The sequence below is a fragment of the Saccopteryx leptura genome, chromosome 1 (genome assembly GCF_036850995.1).
Source record: "Saccopteryx leptura isolate mSacLep1 chromosome 1, mSacLep1_pri_phased_curated, whole genome shotgun sequence".
In the NCBI taxonomy this organism is placed as follows: domain Eukaryota; kingdom Metazoa; phylum Chordata; class Mammalia; order Chiroptera; family Emballonuridae; genus Saccopteryx; species Saccopteryx leptura.
This window is the reverse complement of record NC_089503.1, coordinates 58,293,996-58,312,559: the sequence shown is the minus strand read 5'-3', so window position 1 is coordinate 58,312,559 and position 18,564 is coordinate 58,293,996. Positions and strand designations below refer to the sequence as shown.

Sequence of the window (18,564 nt, the reverse complement as noted above, 5' to 3'; positions counted from 1 at the left end):
TATTGAGAGCTGACTAATGGAGGAGACAGGCACACTCCCACACCAGGCTGACCGTGTTGAGGGGATTAACTCAGCCAGGAGCAAAGGCCCATATGTGTGTGTGTGTGGGGGGGAGGGTGGAGGTGGAGGGGAAAGGTGACTAGAGTAGAAGGGAAGTGAATGGGAATGGAGTCCATAGACTGCACTGTTGCAGCAGCATCCCTATAGGCTCCATGGGGCACATGCAGGGAATAGCTGGTTTCTGTGCCAGCTATGTGAATGGGGGATAATGACAGAGCAGGAAAGGAAGGTAGGCTATGAACAAGGCTATGAACCTTAGCTGCGGGAAGGATAGGGTGGGTACCTCGGTGCAGCATGGGCAGCTGGGATGGTGGCCACCTTCTCTGGAGAGAGGTTTGGATGGAGTGCCTGTCCTGGGTGTTTACTCTGGACCGGGGTAGAGTGTTGTACATGTTCTAGGCATGTTCAAGGGTTGCTGCAAACTGGTTTCTCTTGGGACACCTGTGGAATACTAGAATAGCTTATCTTCCAATGCCCAGTCATGTACCTGCTTCAGGTCAGCTTTCAATCCCAGCTATGACTTAAACTTAGAACCATATTCTTTCTGGGAGACTACATGCACGTGCTGGAGAGAGAACACAACTTCAGAACCAGGGGGAGCCAAGGGCCAGCCCTGGCTCTTTTGTCATAGCTATGTGATCTTGGGCAGGTCATTTCACTTCTGTACCTCAGTCTGTGAAACCTGTGAAATAGGGTCATATATATTATGACTGTTGTCAGAGTTTGAAACAATATAAATGACATGTCTATTTTAATGCCTGAAACATGGAAGAGGCAACATAAATAGTAGCCATTATTAATTCCTTCCCAGGGTGAGAATCCCATCTGTGGCATCATTAAGGAAGGGAGCCAGCATCTGCTTGCACAAGATGAGAACCCCTCTAGGGATGGTTCTGCCTGGAAAATGACCTTCCCCAGAAGCAGCTGAGATCTGTCCCAGTTCTGTCTCTGGGGCCACAGTATATGTTGCTCTGTGGCCATGGGACAGCTCTGTGGCATCTCCCCCAGAGAATTTCAGGAGCTCTTACTGGTAACACAGTGCTTTCTTGAGTTGCAGAAGCAAGGCTCTAGAAGTGCTGAGCCTGTTCAAAGAGGTCTATTTTAAATCATGCTTGCATAAATCACAAAAACTCCTTATTTTCCATCCATGTGAGTTTAGAATATATGGATATTATCCTCCCAGGTCTGCATTTTTTCCTAGGTGAACTCTTCCAATTTTTTTTTCTTGCATATTCCCTATGGAGGCAAATCAGAGAAGCTTTCTGGTCCCAAATCATCACTTTAGAAAAAGTCACTAATTTTCAGTGAGTCTCCTGTTCTCCATTTGTAAAATGAAGAAAATAATACTATCTCATAGGATTACAGTGAAGAGCAGCTTGAAAAAGTAACATGAAAGTTTGGGGTTTGGAAAAGGCACTTGGCAAATAGCAAACGTATCTTTTTTTAGAGAAAAAGAGATAGAGAAGCATAAACTTGTTCCACTTAGTTGTGCAGCCATTGATTACTTCTTTTTAAATAAACATTTTTTTAAAGGTTTTATATATTATATAGAGAAAGCAGAGAGAGAAAGGCAGGGTGGGTGGTGAAAGGAATAGAAGGTATCAACTCAGTTGCTTCCTGTATGTGCCTTGACCAGATAAGCCCGGAGTTTTGAACTAGGCAACCTCAGCATTCCAGGTCAATGCTTTATCTACTGTGCTACCACAGGTCAAACTAAATTTTTTTTTTAAAAATTAAATGAGAGCAGGGGAGGCAGAGAGATACCTGCATGCACTGGGCAGGATCCACCAGGCAAGCCCCCTGTGCAGTGATGCTCTGCCCATCCAAGAGTTGTTCCGTTGCTTGGCAACTGAGCTATTTTTAGCACCCAAGGTGGAGGCCACAGAGTGGGAAGGGGGGCAACTCGCTGGAATCAATCAAGTACGGCTGCAAGAGGGGGGGAAGGAGGGGGGGAACAGGGGGAGAAGAAGGGATGAAGAAATAGATGGTTGTTTCTCCTGTATGTCCTGACACAGAATTGAACTTGACATAATCACATGCCAGGCCGACACTCTACAACTGAGCCAACCGGCCAGGGCATTCAACATATCTTTTTTTAAGTCATATTTTTGAAAAGCAGATAGTAGGTAAGCTCATCTGGTGTTGCCCTTTAGCTTCTTATAACATCTCCAAAGGAAATTATTCCAGAAAGTCAATGCTATTCCTGATTTCAGAATAATGGCAAATTGGGTGGAGGATGCCCTCTTAAATTCATAAAGTGAAGTTCCTGCAAGGCTAGTATTATATCCCTATTTTCCTAGTGAGGAAATAGAAGCTGAGAGAGGGGAACGGACTTGTTCAAGGCCTCACAATGAATTGGTTATAGAGTTGAGACTAGACTCAGCCTGGCTACCTCCATCCTGGTCCTGGGCTCTGTTGACCAACAGCTATCAGGGAGCTGGGTATCCACCCACCTACTTATTCCCTTGCCCCAACCCTTCCCTGATAGTAATTGAGGACTCTGATGAAGTGCTGACTTTTGAATGGCTTCAAGGAAACTAAAACTGTCAAGTCTGGTCTCCTAGTTCATTTAGAGTTCTAGATTAAATCAGATTTAAGCATAACTCTGATTTTATAACTTTCCTGTATAAGAATCTAAGCTAACTCAACATAAACAACCTGGTTTGGAGTTTCATCTTCCCTATTTCTGGCAATGCAGCTTTTGGCAAATTACTTGGGTCTCTCCAGGCCTCACTCACTTTCCTGTTTTGCATGACCACACACTTCTGAGAAAAGGTGTCTGGGACATCAACTTCTGCTAAAACTATGGGACAATCTAGTTCACCCTCCACAGAGACCTGTGGCTCCAGAAGAGGTATTTTTTTATTCTTCTAAGGACCCCAAGGAAAGCTGATATCCCTACCCTAAGATGGTCTGGATAGAGCAGGAAGGTAGGGGGTGGGAGCTGCCTGGAAGAGCATCCTTTACTAGCAGATAAGGAAGCCTGAACTCATCCAGCCAGCTAGGGGTGGACTGTCACCAGAGGCCCTGATTCTCAGATAAGGGCTTCCTTTGCCCCTGCTGCCTCTCCTACTTTTCCTCATGGTTATTATCTGCAATTGTTTCTTAATAACGCAAAGAACACTTTGTGACCTAGAGATTATAGTCCTACTGTGTAGCCTTCAGAGTCTTCAGTTCTCTGTGGGTTATAGCCTTCCCATCTGTGAAATGGCCTTAACTACTCAGTGTTCCCTTCAGCACAGAGTCCACGTTCTCTGATTTGAATTAGCAGAGAGTCTTTTCTTTTCTTTTTGCAGAGCAACTAGACCCCCCAACCCTGTAACAGGCACCTGCACTCGGCTGCGAAAGGACTTGTTTATGTTCGGTCCCTTTGTGCCTATCTGCCCGGCCCATCCGCTCCGGAGAGAGGGGTGTTGAAGGACGGAGAAAGAGCAAAAAACAGAACTCTTCTACTGCCACAGGCATACTGCCCCTTCCTCATTGTAAAAACTTCGCTGCAAGGGTCCACCTCTTCCCATCCCGCAGAAACACTGCAGCTGCAAAAGCCAGCAGGAGGAAGGGGCGACTTGTGCGCGTGCGTCGGCGCACAGCCCTCTCCCTCCCACGTGCGCGCCCCCAAACAGAGGCGCGCGCCCGGGCGGGCTGGCGGGAAAGCGCGCGGGAAGCCCCCGGCTGGCTCCCAGAGCGGGGGACGAAGGACTGGAGGCCTTTGGAACGTGCCATTCTTGGAGAAAATGGGGGGATTTTCGTGCTCTGCTAGCATTACGTGCCCCTCCTATTCCCCAACCGATCCGTTAGTTTCCCCTGTCCCCGCCACAATTCGGAGCTCCGCGCTGCGGCCACGCTCCCTCCCTGCAACCTGGTCCGGCCCCTGGAACCTGGCTCGGGCCTCAGCTATGCACTCCGCCGCCGGAGCGGGGCGCTGCGCTGCGTCGTGGGGCCGGAAATTCCCGCGGCCTGAGTGAAGGAGCCGGAGACGAGTGCGGCGCAGCCTTCCACCTCCCCGCGCTGGGCGGGGGCGTCGGGCCCAGCAAGGGCCGGGCTGCCTGACTTGGGGCGGAGGGGGCGGTGTCTGCGAGGGGCCCCGGAGCCGGCGGCGGGTGGAGAGCCCGACTACGCGTCTCCTCGAGAGCAGGTCCGCGAGCAGGGAGGACCCTACGCCCTAGCTCCTCGGCCTCCGCCCCCTCGTGGTCTCCGCCTCCTTCGCTCACACACCCCCCCGGGCCGCCAAAGCCCCAGGCCTCCCCGGCGCTCCTCCTCCTTCTCTTCACTCGCCCGCGACCCGGGTCCTTCCCGCCGGCCTTGCTCCCTCCAGGGCGAGTCCTCTCCTTTCACACACGCACACGCTTGCTGGTCGGTCCCTCTTCTCGGCCCTTTTCCTTTCTCTTCTTCTAACTAACACCGCCGTCGGGGGAGGATTGATGTCCCTTCAGCATCATGCAGCCGCCGCCGAGAAAGGTGAGGGTGCGAAAGGGAGGCTCTGGGGCTTTGAGGGGGCGGGGGATGCGTCCTAGGAACGCGACTGGGGCGACCGCTGCGCCCCCTCCCCCTTTCCGCAACTAGCCGTGACCGCTGTAGCCTCTGGCTTGTCACGGAGTTGCTCCCGGTTCCAGGCGGGTGAGGTGCCTTTCCAACCGAGAGGCGGCCAGGGTTCGTCCTGTTCATTGCACTGGAGACCCCCCGATATTTCACAAGAGTTTCTGGTGCGCATTTGTGTGTGTGCGCGCACGTATGGCAGTGCTGCTCGTTGCAAAGTGCATTCTCCCGGCTGCGCGGAGGGGAGGCGAAGGAGCCCCTGCAGCTTTGCAGAGCCTTGGGCTTGTGTGATTAGTCTGCAGCAGTTTTGAGCCCTCCAGCCGCTTGTCGCCACCCTCGCCCATTTGCAAATTTGCAGGGAATTTGTTTCCAGCCTGGCCTTAACGTTTGGCCTGCTTTTCCCACGGGCGGGCCGAAAAGAAGTTATCATCGCCCCCCATCCCAGGGGAAAACAAGAAATTAAGCATTGACCAGTTTTGCCTTTCTCACTCCCCCTTCTGCCCAGTTCCTCCGGGTAGGGGGCGAGAAGGCAGTGGTACAGCCCCCAGGAGAGTGAGAACCCGGCAGTGCGTGGCGTGTGCATCGCGATCTAGTGTGGGAGTGACGGGTGCTCCGGGCTTGTCAGCAGTTCCCCCGCGGTGCCCCTTGGTGAACTGTTTCATTGCACCTCTCCTCCAGTTTACCCTGAGGCTTGAGGCTGTATCCTTGGTTTTTTAATCCTGCACATGGTAACTGAGTGTCTACTTGGGCGCTGGGTGGAGGAGGCTTTTCTTTCCTCCCCTCGTGGGCAAACATTTGCTGAATTGCCTCAGTCGTGTCGGCTTCTACTTCCTTCTTTCTTAATCCGGATTTCTCCAGTTATGACTTTTTTCTTTCATACTTGTATCCCCACCACTCCGGGTAGCCCCGCTGCGGCGGTGGGGATTCCAGGCCCGCTGGACCTGGAACCCCGGGGTGCCGGCCTGGCGGGCGAGGCACTGGCCAGCTTGCATTTGCTGTTCTAGCTGTTTGAAGTGGAGCCGCCACAGGAACCGGCTTGCTGGGGTGGCTTAAAAACACTAGAAGGTCACTTTTGCTTTCTCCTTTGTGAGAAAGAGATTGTGATTTGATGCGCTGTCAGCGAGTGGAGGGCATCATCCTGAGACGGTGTGCTTTCTCGCGGCCATTATGGAATAATTTATGTAGTCGACTCAAGCATATAATTTCATTACTGTGTACATTTCAATCATTAGATAGTAGACATTCTTATGCTCCCTTCTCCTGGCTCCACTCTGCTCACCTCTGCTGTTGGTTAGTGTCTTTGAATCCTTTTTGGAAGAAATAGAAGACTCTTAAAACTTTAAGAAGACCTAGATAAGTACTGAATTTGTGCATGAAGTGGGATGACTGGCAGTTTATTTTGCATCTCTTTAATCTGTAATTTTTCCATTCCAGTACAAATATTTAGCCTCATTCAGGTTATTTGGCCAGTTTTTTCATTAAATATCTTCAGTAACAAAATTAGATGGCTAATAGTGGATTTCTGATCTTCAGGGGAGAAGTGAGCAAGATGTACATATTCTGACAAGTATTTAGTATTTTCCTTAAGTAGTTACTTTTTTTGTTAAAGTTGCAGTAAGGCCTTCATAAATATGTGGTGTATTTTAGGTGAAAGTTACACAAGAACTGAAAAACATTCAAGTTGAGCAGATGACAAAACTTCAAGCCAAACATCAAGCAGAATGTGATTTACTTGAAGATATGAGGTAAGGTTATATATAGTAAATAGTTTGAGAACTTCTATATCTCTGTTTCAAAGAACCTTTTAGTTACCAAGCCCCAGGAACTGATGATGGAATTTCCTCTTGGATTTCCTGCTTTAAGGCTGTTAGAACTTTGACTCAGCTATGTATTATAACTGGAACTAACAGAATACTGACTTTTTTTCTTTTATTGGGGGAACCTGTAATGTATACATACTATTATGAAAAAACAAGGGTCTTAAAAGTTTGTCTGTCAAAATATAATTATTGAAGTAGAAATTCTTATTTAAATAATCTTTTTACTGATTATAACATTTATTGACCTTAACGATTTCACATAGATTTTTAAACTGACATCTCTAATTAATTAATTGTGGGGGTGAGACAGTCAAACTTAGATGATTACATATTAGCATTATTTGTTAGAACATGACAAATATCACTTTGCTGCACTTACTTGCATTCTTTCATTTTATTCCTTCGTTGCCTGTATCTTGGTACAGGACCTTATGGTCAAATATATGGATACACAGTCACTGTTAAATTGATGTGGGTTGCCTGACCTGTGGTGGCGTGGTGGATAAAGCATTGACCTGGAATGCTGAGGTTGCTGGTTTGAAACTCCAGGCTTGCCCTGTCAAGGCGCATATGGGAGTTGATGCTTCATGCTCCTCCACTCTTTCTCTCTATCTCTCTCCTCTCAAAAAATGAATAAGAAAAAATTGATGTAGGTTGTTGCTACTGTTTGTTTTGTTTAGTTGTTTGTATTATTGCTGACCTCATCATAGTTTAATTATTGCAGTAATATTCTAATTATTGCAGTAGTGGTCTCATATCTTTCAGCCCCCTATATGTCCTTTTAAGTCTGTCTTCTACATTGTCACCAGTTAGCTTTCAAAAAACATTGCTTGTCATGGGCTCACCAGCTGAGGGCCGGTTGCTGGCTTGAGCGTAGGATGGATCATAGACATGACCCAGTGGTTGCTGACTTGAAGCCCAAGGTCGCTGGCTTGAGCAAGGGGTCACTCACTCTGCTGTAGCACCCCCCCCTCCAATCAAGGCACATATGAGAAAGCAATCAATAAACAACTAAGGTGCTGCAACAAAGAACTGATGATTATCTCTCTCCCTTCCTGTCTGTCTATCCCTATCAGTCCCTCTGACTCTGTCTCTGTCAGAAAAAGAAAAAAAAAAAAGAAAAAATTGCTTATTATTATATATTGGGTTCTCTGTGGTTTTCTGGCTAAAGACCAGACACCTTATCATAACATGTATGGCCCTCTGCAACCCAGCTGCAAGCTTCCTTTCCTGACTTAATTACTACCATTTTCATGCCCATGCATCCTTCCTTAATTCTCCTGCCCTGGCCACTCAGGACTTCTGGTTATCTAATTGTGTTCTCGACATTCATGTCTTTGTTGTGTTGTCCTCTTTGCCTGTAATACCCTCCTTCCCACTTTTTCACCTGACAGATTATGGTTACCATTAAGTTTGCAAGTTTGTTCTCTGGAATCTCAAAGAATTTTGATTTTACACATGCTTCTGGCTTTCCCCTCATGTAAATTCCTTAAAGTCAGGGTCTAAGTTATTTGTTTTTGTGTCTTTGTACCCTTTATTAAGGCTGGCAGAATTGTTGAATGAATATAACTGGTTATGTATAACTGCACCTTATTTTGTTTTGAGGTGAGATATTTTGTAAGCTCCATTTGTAGGGGCTATAGTAATGTCTGGTAAGCTTGTGTTACACTTTGATTCATGTGAACACTTTAAATGATACTGTCCTTTTGATGTGCAGTATATTTCTATTTATATACAGTGTGTCCGTAAAGTCATGGTGCACTTTTGACCTGTCACAGGAAAGCAACAAAAGACGATAGAAATATGAAATCTGCACCAAATAAACAGAAAACTCTCCCAGTTTAATACTTATTCAGTGCAGTTCGATGTGTGGGCTCACGCACAGATTTTTAGGGCTCCTTAGGTAGCTATCCCGTATAGCCTGTACAGACTTGTCACTAACTGATGGCCTACCAGAGCAGGGTTTCTCCACCAAACTGCCAGTTTCCTTCAACTGTTTATCCCACCGAGTAATGTTATTCCTATGTGGTGGCGCTTCGTTATAAACGCGCCGATATTCATGTTGTACTTTGGTCACGGATTCGAATTTAGCGAGCCACAGAACACACTGAACTTTCCTCTGTACCATCCACATCTCTACTGGCATGGCGGTGGGCTGCTCCGCTGTATACACGATGTTATGTCATCATTTGCGCATGCGCACATGCTGCCACACCATCCTACAGAAACTGGGAGGGTTTTCCTTTTATTTGGTGCAGATTTCACATTTCTATCATCTTTTGTTGCTTTCCTGTGACCTGTCAAAAGTGCACCATGACTTTACGGACATACTGTATAATGTGTAAATATAGAGATGTTGGTGCTTCAAAGATTAATGGATTCTTTATTATTTTGAAGGAGTCAGTGTTTTCTTTTGTATTAAATAAATAGAATGAATTCTTTTCTGAAAAAGTATTTTCCCATTGATTTGAGAGAGAAAAGGGGAGGAGGGAGAGAAGTAATAAGGATGTTTTACTTAGTTCCATTTATTTGTGTATTTATTGATTGCTTGCTTCTCATATGTGCCCTGGCTGGGAGTCAAACCCATGACTTCTGGCACACCAGAACAGTGCTTTATTTACTGAGCCACTCAGCCAGGGCCTAGAATGAAACTTCTATAGGTTTCTGATTTGCTTTTTTCCCCCGCAATGATAATACTGAATTGAAGGTGGAAAATTTGTCTAACTTTATAGTTGCTTGAGAAGAGAGGTGGTCTGGCTTTTCTGGTCCATTGTAGGAAGTGGAATGACCTTTTCAAAAGTCATTAGGAATTTCTAAACTAGGGTTTTTATATATGTGATGTTGTAAAGGATCTGGCCTACTTTTTCTTTTCTTAGGCTCCTAATAACACTCTTCCCCCAAACCCACAGACAGCACTCCTTCTAACCTGTGGCTCCCCAAATAGTGTTATATTCAATTTCACTTAGGATGAATTCACTCAAAAGGGTTTGAATCGCTTTTTATTCTTAATATATAGAAATTGGTAGAAAAGTTTTTATGACTTTAATAAAAGTAAAAAAAAAATGCCTACACTCATTAAGCTGTAAATAGGAGAATTTAATGCTTGGTTATTGCTAATTCCCATTCCTCTCCCCTCTACTCATCTTCTGCAGTTCTGAAAAGAGGAAACCAGTTATGATAGATTTTTTTTCTTTGCTCTCTTCCTCTTCTTCGGTTCATTTGTTTCAGGACGCACTTGGAAGCTGGTATGTTGGGAGTAAAGTTTTGGAAGGAGAGATAACTCATTTGCTATTAATCAGGAACATTCTATGCTTTGGCGAGATTTTATTCTGAAGTGTTTCCTGTTGACTTTTGCTGTCAGCAGCAGACAAGCACACTTTACTCTTAATTTATTATTTTTTCCGTTCTTTGCTTTCTAAGGCCACTTATAAGTAAGTTTTTACATACTGTAGCCTATGTATTGTTTATTAATATTATGTATTTGGTGTTGTTCGTTACTTATGCTAAGTAGTGAGTAAAGAAAGTTCTTTGCAAACACCCACAGTGTTAAGAACTACCTTTTTAGCAGACGTTTTTAGGGCATCATTATATAAGATGGAAAAAATCAAGGGATTTAGTCAGGTGGATACTGTCACATTTGTTGATTTTTATAGATGAAAATAGAAACTGAGGCACAATGAGATGAAGTGAATCATATTAAAGAAGTCCCTAAGATGTTTCTCCTAATTTCTAGACCAGTGCACTTATCTCTGTTTCCCAACCTTTTAACCAAGGAACTCATCATACTCCCACCTTTTGAAACATGTTTGCTTATCAAAAAGTACCTTTTAATAATAATTTGTCTTCCTGTTTTTTAATTTCCATACATTACGCTGTCAATTAGCTTTGAAACAGTATTTTGAAACTACTAACATGAAACTAGCCAAAGGCAAAGAAAGATATTTAAAACTTTACCTCAGAGAAGACTGAGAGTATGGTTTCTCTCAGATGTTCTGAAAAATTGGAACTGGCTCAAGAAGCACCTGTCCTTTCTTCATTAACACCTGGAGGTCTAGAGACTTCGAATGAGGAATTACTATACTATATGATAGTTTCTCTAAATTGTAGGTTCATAGGAGTCATTGGGGATTGGATTCTGAAGTCTTTTATGGATGCTCTCAGACGTTTAGTTCTAGAAAGGAACCTTAGAGGTAATCTGACCAAGAGAAATATATACTTAAAAATAGGTTTATTAAGATATAATTCACATACCATAAAATTAACCTATTTCTGAAGTTGGAAACGGGGAGGCAGTCAGACAGACTCCTGCATGCGCCCGACCGGGATCCACCCGGCATGCCCACCAGGGGGCGATGCTTTGCCCATCTGGGGCGTTGCTCTGTTGCAACCAGAGCCATTCTAGCACCTGAGGCAGAGGCCATGGAGCCGTCCTCAGCGCCCAGGCCAACTTTGCTCCAATGGAGCCTCGCTGCGGGAGGGGAAGAGAGAGACAGAGAGGAAGGAGGGGGGGGGGGTGGAGAAGCAAATGGGTGCTTCTCCTGTGTGCCCTGGCCGGGAATCGAACCTGGGACTCCTGCATGCCAGGCCGATGCTCTACCACTGAGCCAACCGGCCAGGGCCTTCTATTTAAAGTTTTTAAAGTATATTCATATTGTTGTACAACCCTCACTGTACTTTAACTTTAGGACATTTTTGTCCTGCTAAAAGAAACTCTGAATCTATTAGTTGTCACTTCCCATCATCTCCAGCCTTAAACAATTACTTTCTCTCTATAGAAATGGACTCCATAGAAATGGTATCATACAATATGTCGTCTTTTGTGACTGGCTTTTACTTAGCATAATGTTTTCAAGTTTCATCCGTGTTACAACATCAGTACTTCATTCCTTTCTATTGCCAAATAGTATTCCATTGAATGGCTATACTACAATTTATTAATCTATTCATTAATCGATAGACTGGCTATTACTAATAATGCTCCTTTGAACATTCTTTTACAAATATTTGTGTTGATTGTTTTCATTTTTTTTTTTCCTGCTTTTACTTTTTTTTGAATTGTTTTTTTTTAGATAGAGGGAGAGAGACACACACTGAATCCTTTGGTTCACCTAATTACATGGATAGAACCGCAAACTTATCCCCCATCTAGGCCACAATGCAAGTTATCCTTGACTTTTAGTTTTATTACTATTTATGTTAAATTTACTCCCGGGCCATAAGTTTTTGTTTCTTCAGTTTCTTCTGGGATATCTTTTTCTTCTGTGCAACTTCCTCTTCTGGTTTAGGAACAATCTGCTCCTTTTCAGTAAGGATCATCTCAATGTGGCAGGGAGAGCTCATGTAAGGGTTAATCTGCCCATGAGCTCTGTAAGTTCTCCTTCGCATTTTGGGCGCCTTGTTCACCTGGATGTGCTCAATGACCAGAGAATCTACGTCTAACCCCTTAAGTTCAGCATTACTCTCTGCATTTTTAAGCATGTGGAGCAAAAATTCAGCACTCTTTTTAGGCCAGCGACCCTGTGTCCAGCCCCACTGTTTGGCCTGGGCACACCTACCAACTCCACCATTGTAACGACGGAACGGCACACACTGCTTCTGTAAAGTGACATCCTTCAGGTACTTGGTGGCTTTTCGAATATGCATACCTTTGATGGCCTGGGCAGTTTCACGCGTGTTCTTAAAGTGAACTCGAAGGTTTGAGCCTCTTGACTTGCATGATTTTGTGGGGTTTTCTGGGTCAAGTGAGTAGCGAACCATTTTGAGAGGTCACCTAGGCCCGTTTTCGGGAAGAGGACTGATTGTTTTCATTTATCTTGGATATATACCTAGTAGTGGAATTGCTGGTTCATATGGTAACTCTGTGTCTAACTTTTTAAGAAATTTTCAAACTGTTTTCCAAAGTGGCTGCACCATTTTATATTTCTACTAACAGTAATGAATAAATGTTCCAGTTTCTCTACATCTTTGCTAATGCTTATATGTCTTTTGATTAAAGCTTTTTTAGTGTGTGTGAAATGGTATCATATTGTGGCTTAATTTTTAAAAAATTTTATTTAATTAATTGTGTTTACATAGATTCTAGGGTCACCCTGAATGCATCCCCCCTCCCCTCTGTTCCCCTCAACATCTCCCTTGCCGCCCTCCCTCCAACGCCCTCCCCCCTTCCCTTCAGGTTTATCCCATCCTATCATCCTCTTTCCCTCTGTCCTCTTTCCTTCTGGTCCCTTTGATCCCTCCTCTGTCTCAATTCCGTTCCTCAGTTCTCATTATTCCTTGGATTCCTCAAATGAGTGAGGTCATATATTTTTCTTTCTCTGCCTGGCTTATTTCACTCAACATAATATTTTCCAGGTCCCTCCATATTGTTGCAAAAGGTAATATTTTCTTCTTTTTCATAGCCCCATAATATTCCATTGTATATATGTACCACAGCTTTTTAATCCACTCGTCCACTGATGGACATTTGGGCTGTTTCCAGATCTTCACTATTGAGAACAATGCTGCCATAAACATGGGGGTGAATTTCTTTTTTTCAGTTGGTGATATGGTGTCTTTGGGATATATTCCTATAAGTGGGATGGCTGGGTCAAAGGGTAGTTCCATTTCTAAAGTTTTGAGGAATCTCCATACTGTTTTCCACAGTGGCTGCACCAGTCTGCATTCCCACCAGCAGTGCAGGAGGGTTCCCTTTTCTCCACATACTCACCAGCACTTATTCTGTGTTGTTTTGTTAATGAGCACCATTCTGACTGGTGTAAGGTGGTTATCTCATTGTGGTTTTAATTTGCATTTCTCTAATGATTAGTCATGTTGAACATTTTTTCATTTGTCTATGGCCATCTGTATGTCCTCTTTGGAGAAGTGTCTATTCATTTCTTGTGCCCATTTTTTGATTGGATTGTTTGTCTTCCTGGTGTTGAGTTTAACAAATTCTTTATAAATTTTGGTTATTAATCCCTTATCAGATGTATTGTTGATATATATTCTTCCATTGTGTGGTTTGTCTTTTTATTCTGTTCATATTGTCTTCAGCTGTGCAAAAGCTGTTTAGTTTGATATAGTCCCATTTGTTTATCCTGTCTTTTATTTCATTTGCCTGTGGAGATAAATCAGCAAAGATATTGCTGCAATAGATGTCCGTGAGCTTACTGCCTAAGTTTTCTTCTAGGATGCTTATGGTTTCACGATTTACATTTAAGTCTTTTATCCATTTTGAGTTTATTTTTGTGCATGGTGTAAGTTGGTAGTCTAGTTTCATTTTTTTGCAGGTACTTGTCCAGTTTTCCCAATACCATTAAAGAGACTGTTTTTACTCCACTGTATGCTCTTACCTCCTTTGTCAAATATCAATTGTCCATAAAGATGTGGGTTTATTTCTGGGTTCTCTGTTCTGTTTCATTGATCTATATGCCTGTTCTTATGCCAGTACCAAGCTGTTTTGAGTACAGTGGCCTTATAGTATAACTTGATATCAGTAACTGTGATTGATACCTCCCACTTTATTCTTCTTTTTCAAGATTGTGAGGCTATTTGTATTCTTTTTTGGTTCCATATAAATTTTTGGAATATGTGTTCTATATCTTTGAAGTATGTCATTGATATTTTAATTGGTATTACATTGAATTTATAAATTGCTTTGGGTAATATAGACATTTTAATGATGTTTATTCTTCCTAACCATGAGCATGGTATATGCTTCCACTTGTTTGTGTCTTCCTTGATTTCTTTTATCAATGTTTTATAATTTTCTGAGTACAAGTCTTTAACCTCCTTGGTTAAATTTACTCCTAGGTACTTTATTTTTTTTGTTGCAATAGTGAAGGGGATTGTTTCCTTAATTTCTCTTTCTGACAGTTCATTGTTCGTGTATAAAAATGCCTCTGATTTCTGACTATTAATTTTATATTCTGCCACCTTGCTGAATTTGTTTATTAGGTCCAGTAGTTTTTTGACTGAGACTTTAGGGTTTTCTATATACAATATCATATCATCTGCAAATAATGATAGTTTTACTTCTTCTTTTCAAATTTGGATGCCTTTTATTTCTTCTTCTTGTCTGATTGCTGTAGCTAGGACTTCCAATATTATGTTGAATAAGAGTGGTGAAAGGGGGGCACCCTTGCCTTGTTCCTGATTTTTGGAGAATTGCTTTTAATTTTTGTTCATTAATTATAATGTTGGCTGTGGGTTTGTCATAGATGGCCTTTATCATGTTGAGGTATATTTCCTGTATTCCCACTTTGCTAAGAGTTTTGATCATAAATGGGTGCTGGATTTTATCAAATGCTTTTTCTGCATCTATTGAAATTATCATGTGGTTTTTCTCCTTCCTTTTGTTTATGTGGTGAATCACATTAATTGATTTACGAATGTTTTACCATCCTTGCCTCCCCAGAATAAATCCCACTTGATCATGATGTATGATTTTTTTTCATGTATTGCTGGATCCATTTTGCTAATATTTTGTTGAGGCTTTTAGCATCTAAATTCATCAGGGATATTGGCCTATAATTTTCTTTCTTTGTGTTGTCTTTGCCTGGTTTTGGAATCAGAATTATGCTCGCCTCATAAAAGGAACTTGGAAGTGTTCCTTCCTCTTGAATTTTTTGAAATAGCTTGAGAAGGATAGGAGTTAGTTCTTCTTTGAATATTTGGTAGAATTCACCAGTGTAGCCATCGGGCCCAGGGGTTTTGTTTTTTTGGGAGCTTTTTGATAACTGTTTCGATCTCTTTTGTTGTAATCAGTCTGTTTAGGTTTTCTGATTCTTCCAGATTGATTTTTGGAAGATTATATGTTTCAAGGAATTTGTCCATTTCACCTAGGTTGTTTAATTTTTTGACATACAGTTCTTCATAGTATTTTCTTACAATATTTTGTATTTTTGTTGTGTCAGTTGTTATTTCTCCACTCTCATTTCTAATTTTATTTATTTGAGCCCTCTCCTTTCTTTTTTTGGTGAGTCTTCTTAAAGGTTCGTTGATCTTTTTTACCCTTTCAAAGAACCAGCTCTTGGTTTCATTGATCCTCTGTAGTGTTTCTTTAGTTTCTATGTCATTTATTTCTGCTCTGATATTTATTATTTCCTTCCTTCTACTATTTCTGGGCCTTACTTGCTGTTCTTTTTCTAGTTCTTTTAGATGAAGGGTTATGTTGCTTATTTGAGCTTTTTCAAGCTTCTTAAGGAATGCTTATAGAGCTATGAACTTCCTTCCCAGGACTGCTTTTGCTGTGTCCCATAAATTTTGAGTTGTTGTTTGCTCATTATCATTTGTTTCTAGGATTTTTTTATTTCTTCTTTGATTTTATTTTTAACTCATTTGTTATTTAATAACATGCTATTTAGTTGCCATGTGTTTGAGTATTTTTTAGTTTTTCTGTTGTTGATTTCTAGTTTCACGCCATTGTGATCAGAGAAAATGCTTGATATGATTTCAATCTTCTTTAATTTGTTGCGACTGCTTTTGTGTCCTAACATGTGGTCTATCTTAGAGAATGTACCATGAGCACTTGAAAAGAATGTATATTCTGCTGCCTTAGGGTGAAAGATTCTAAAGATATCTATTAAATCGAGTTGATCTAGTGTGTCCTTTAAGTCTGCTGTTTCTTTGTTAATTTTTTTTCTTGAGGATCTATCTAGTGATGTTAGTGGGGTATTGAAATCCCCTACTATTATAGTATTGCTGTTGATCTCGCCCTTCATATCCATCAAAGTCTGCTTTATATATTTAGGTGCTCCTATATTAGGTGCGTAGATATTTCTGATGGTTATATCATCCTGTTGGATTGATCCCTTTATCATTATGTAGTCACCTTCTTTATCTCTTACTATAGCCTTTGTTTTAAAGTCCATCTGTCTGATATAAGTATTGCTACCCCAGCTTTTCTTTCACTTCCATTTGCATGAAATATTTTTTTTCATCCTTTTACCTTCAGTCTATGTGCATCTTTTGTTTTAAGGTGTGTCTCTTGTAGACAGCATATGTACGGGTCCTGTTTTCTTATCCAAGCAGCTACCTATGTCTTTTGATTGGATCATTTAATCCACTTACATTTAAGGTTATTATTGATATGTAGTTGTTTATAGCCATTTTATTCTTTAAAGCGGTATTCCTCTTTTGCTATATTCTTTTCCCCACTTTGATCTGTGTACAACAGACCCCTTAACATTTCCTGCAGCATTGGTTTGGTTGTAATGAATTCCTTGAAGTTTTTTTTGTCGGGAAGCTTTTTATTTCTCCTTCAATTTTAAACGATAGCCTTGCTGGATAAAGTAGTCTTGGTTGTAGGCTCTTGTTCTGCATTACTTTGACTATTTTTTGCCATTCCCTTCTGGCCTTAAGTGTTTCTGTTGAGAAGTCAGATGTTATCCTTATGGGGGCTTCTTTGTAGGTGATAGCCTTCTTTTCTCTAGCAGTATTTAATATTTTCTCTTTATCGCTTAGCTTTGGTATTTTAATTATGATGTGTCTTGATGTAGGTTTCTTTGGGTTTCTCTTCAATGGAGTTCTCTGTGCTGCTTGAACTTGTGAGACCCTTCCTTGCATCAATTTAGGGAAGTTTTCAGCTATAATTTGATTGACTAAAGTTTCTATCCCTTGTTCTTTCTCTTCTTTTTCAGGAACCTCTATGATGCGGATGTTATTTCTCTTCATGTTGTTACAGAGCTCTCTCAGAGTTTCTTCAGACTTTTTGAGTCTCTTTTCTTTTTTCTGCTCTGCTTCCATGCCTTTGTTCATCTTGTCCTCCAACTCGCTGATTCTATTCTCAGCTTCATCCATCCTGTTTTTAATTTCTTCCACATTGTGGTCTTCATTTCTGATATTGTATTTGTCACCTCCGAATGATTCTTTTTTAATATTTCAATGTTCTTTTTTATACTTGCTATCTCTTTATTTAGGTGTTCGTAATGACCATCCAGTGTTGTTCTAAGATCCCTAAGCATCCTAGCAATCATTATTCTAAACTCTGCATCTGGCAGTTTGGTTATTTCCATATCACTCAGTTCCTTTTCTGGAGATTTCTCTTGTGGTTTCATTTGGATTGCACTTCTTTGTCTTCTCATTATGTCTTTGTGTTTGGGTATGTTGTTTGTAGGGCTGGTTGAGTCTAGGTTTGGTGTTGTCTGCCTCCAATTTTCAGTTGTGTTATTTCTAGGTCTTGGGTTGACATCAGCTGTTGTTTGTAATCCACTGTAAGGTTTGACTTTTCTAGTAAAGCTGCTTTGAAGTCTTGATTTGTTTGTTTTCTTCTCAGTTATCTTGGTGGTAGTCTTGTTTACTGATTTCAGCAGGGGGCTTCTTTCATATTGTGGCTTTAATTTGTATTTCTCTAATAGCTTATGATTTTGAGCATTTTTGCATGTGCTTATTGGCCATTTGCTTATCTTCTTAGGAGAAATGTCTATTCAAATGCTTTGTCCATTTTTTTTTATTTTTTTTTTATTTTTCTGAAGCTTGATACAGGAGGCAGTGAGACAGACTCCCCGCATGCGCCCGACCGGGATCCATCTGGCACGCCCACCAGGGGGCGATGCTCTGCCCATCCGGGATGTCGCTCTGTCGCAACCAGAGCCACTCTAGCACCTGGGGCAGAGGCCAAGGAGCTATCCCCAGCGCCCAGGCCATCTTTTGCTCCAATGGAGCCTCGGCTGCAGGAGGGGAAGAGAGAGACAGAGAGGAAGGAGAGGGGGAGGGGTGGAGAAGCAGATGGGCGCTTTTCCTGTGTGCCCTGGCCGGGAATCAAACCCAGGACTTCCACATGCCAGGCCAACGCTCTACCACTGAGCCAACCGGCCAGGGCCGCTTTGCCCATTTTTAATTGAATAATTTGGTTTTTTAATGAGTTGTAAGAGTTGATTCTATATCTATACATATGTGAGTAGACTTTATTATTTGAAAATATATGCAGTATTTTTCCTGCTCTGTGGAAGAATCACTTGAGTTGAGCTGATTTTTATTAATTTTAATGGGGTGACATTGATAAATCAGGGTACATATGTTCAGAGAAAACATCTCTAGGTTATTCTGACATTCGATTATGCTGCATTCCCATCACCCGAGCTGATTTTTATATGCACTAAAATTTGAGAACCACTGAAGTGGTGGGAAGAATAAAGACTAAAAATATACCAGAGATTGAAACCCAAGC

The 18,564-nt window shown here is 42.0% G+C and overlaps 1 protein-coding gene across 2 annotated transcripts in view; it reads left to right on the top strand.

Moving 5' to 3' along the window:
* The first annotated feature begins 3,623 nt into the window (after positions 1 to 3,623).
* FCHSD2 (FCH and double SH3 domains 2) overlaps positions 3,624 to 18,564 on the top strand; it is a 281,274-nt gene continuing 266,333 nt past the window's right edge. Inside the window, exons 1-2 of one of the 2 annotated variants that reach the window (XM_066367902.1) lie at positions 3,624 to 4,518; positions 6,244 to 6,341. In XM_066367902.1, coding sequence (XP_066223999.1) covers positions 4,498 to 4,518; positions 6,244 to 6,341 — 119 coding nt within the window. In that variant the 5' untranslated portion in view covers positions 3,624 to 4,497. The remainder of the gene's footprint in view (positions 4,519 to 6,243; positions 6,342 to 18,564) is intronic. The other variant, XM_066367912.1, reaches the window with a different exon arrangement.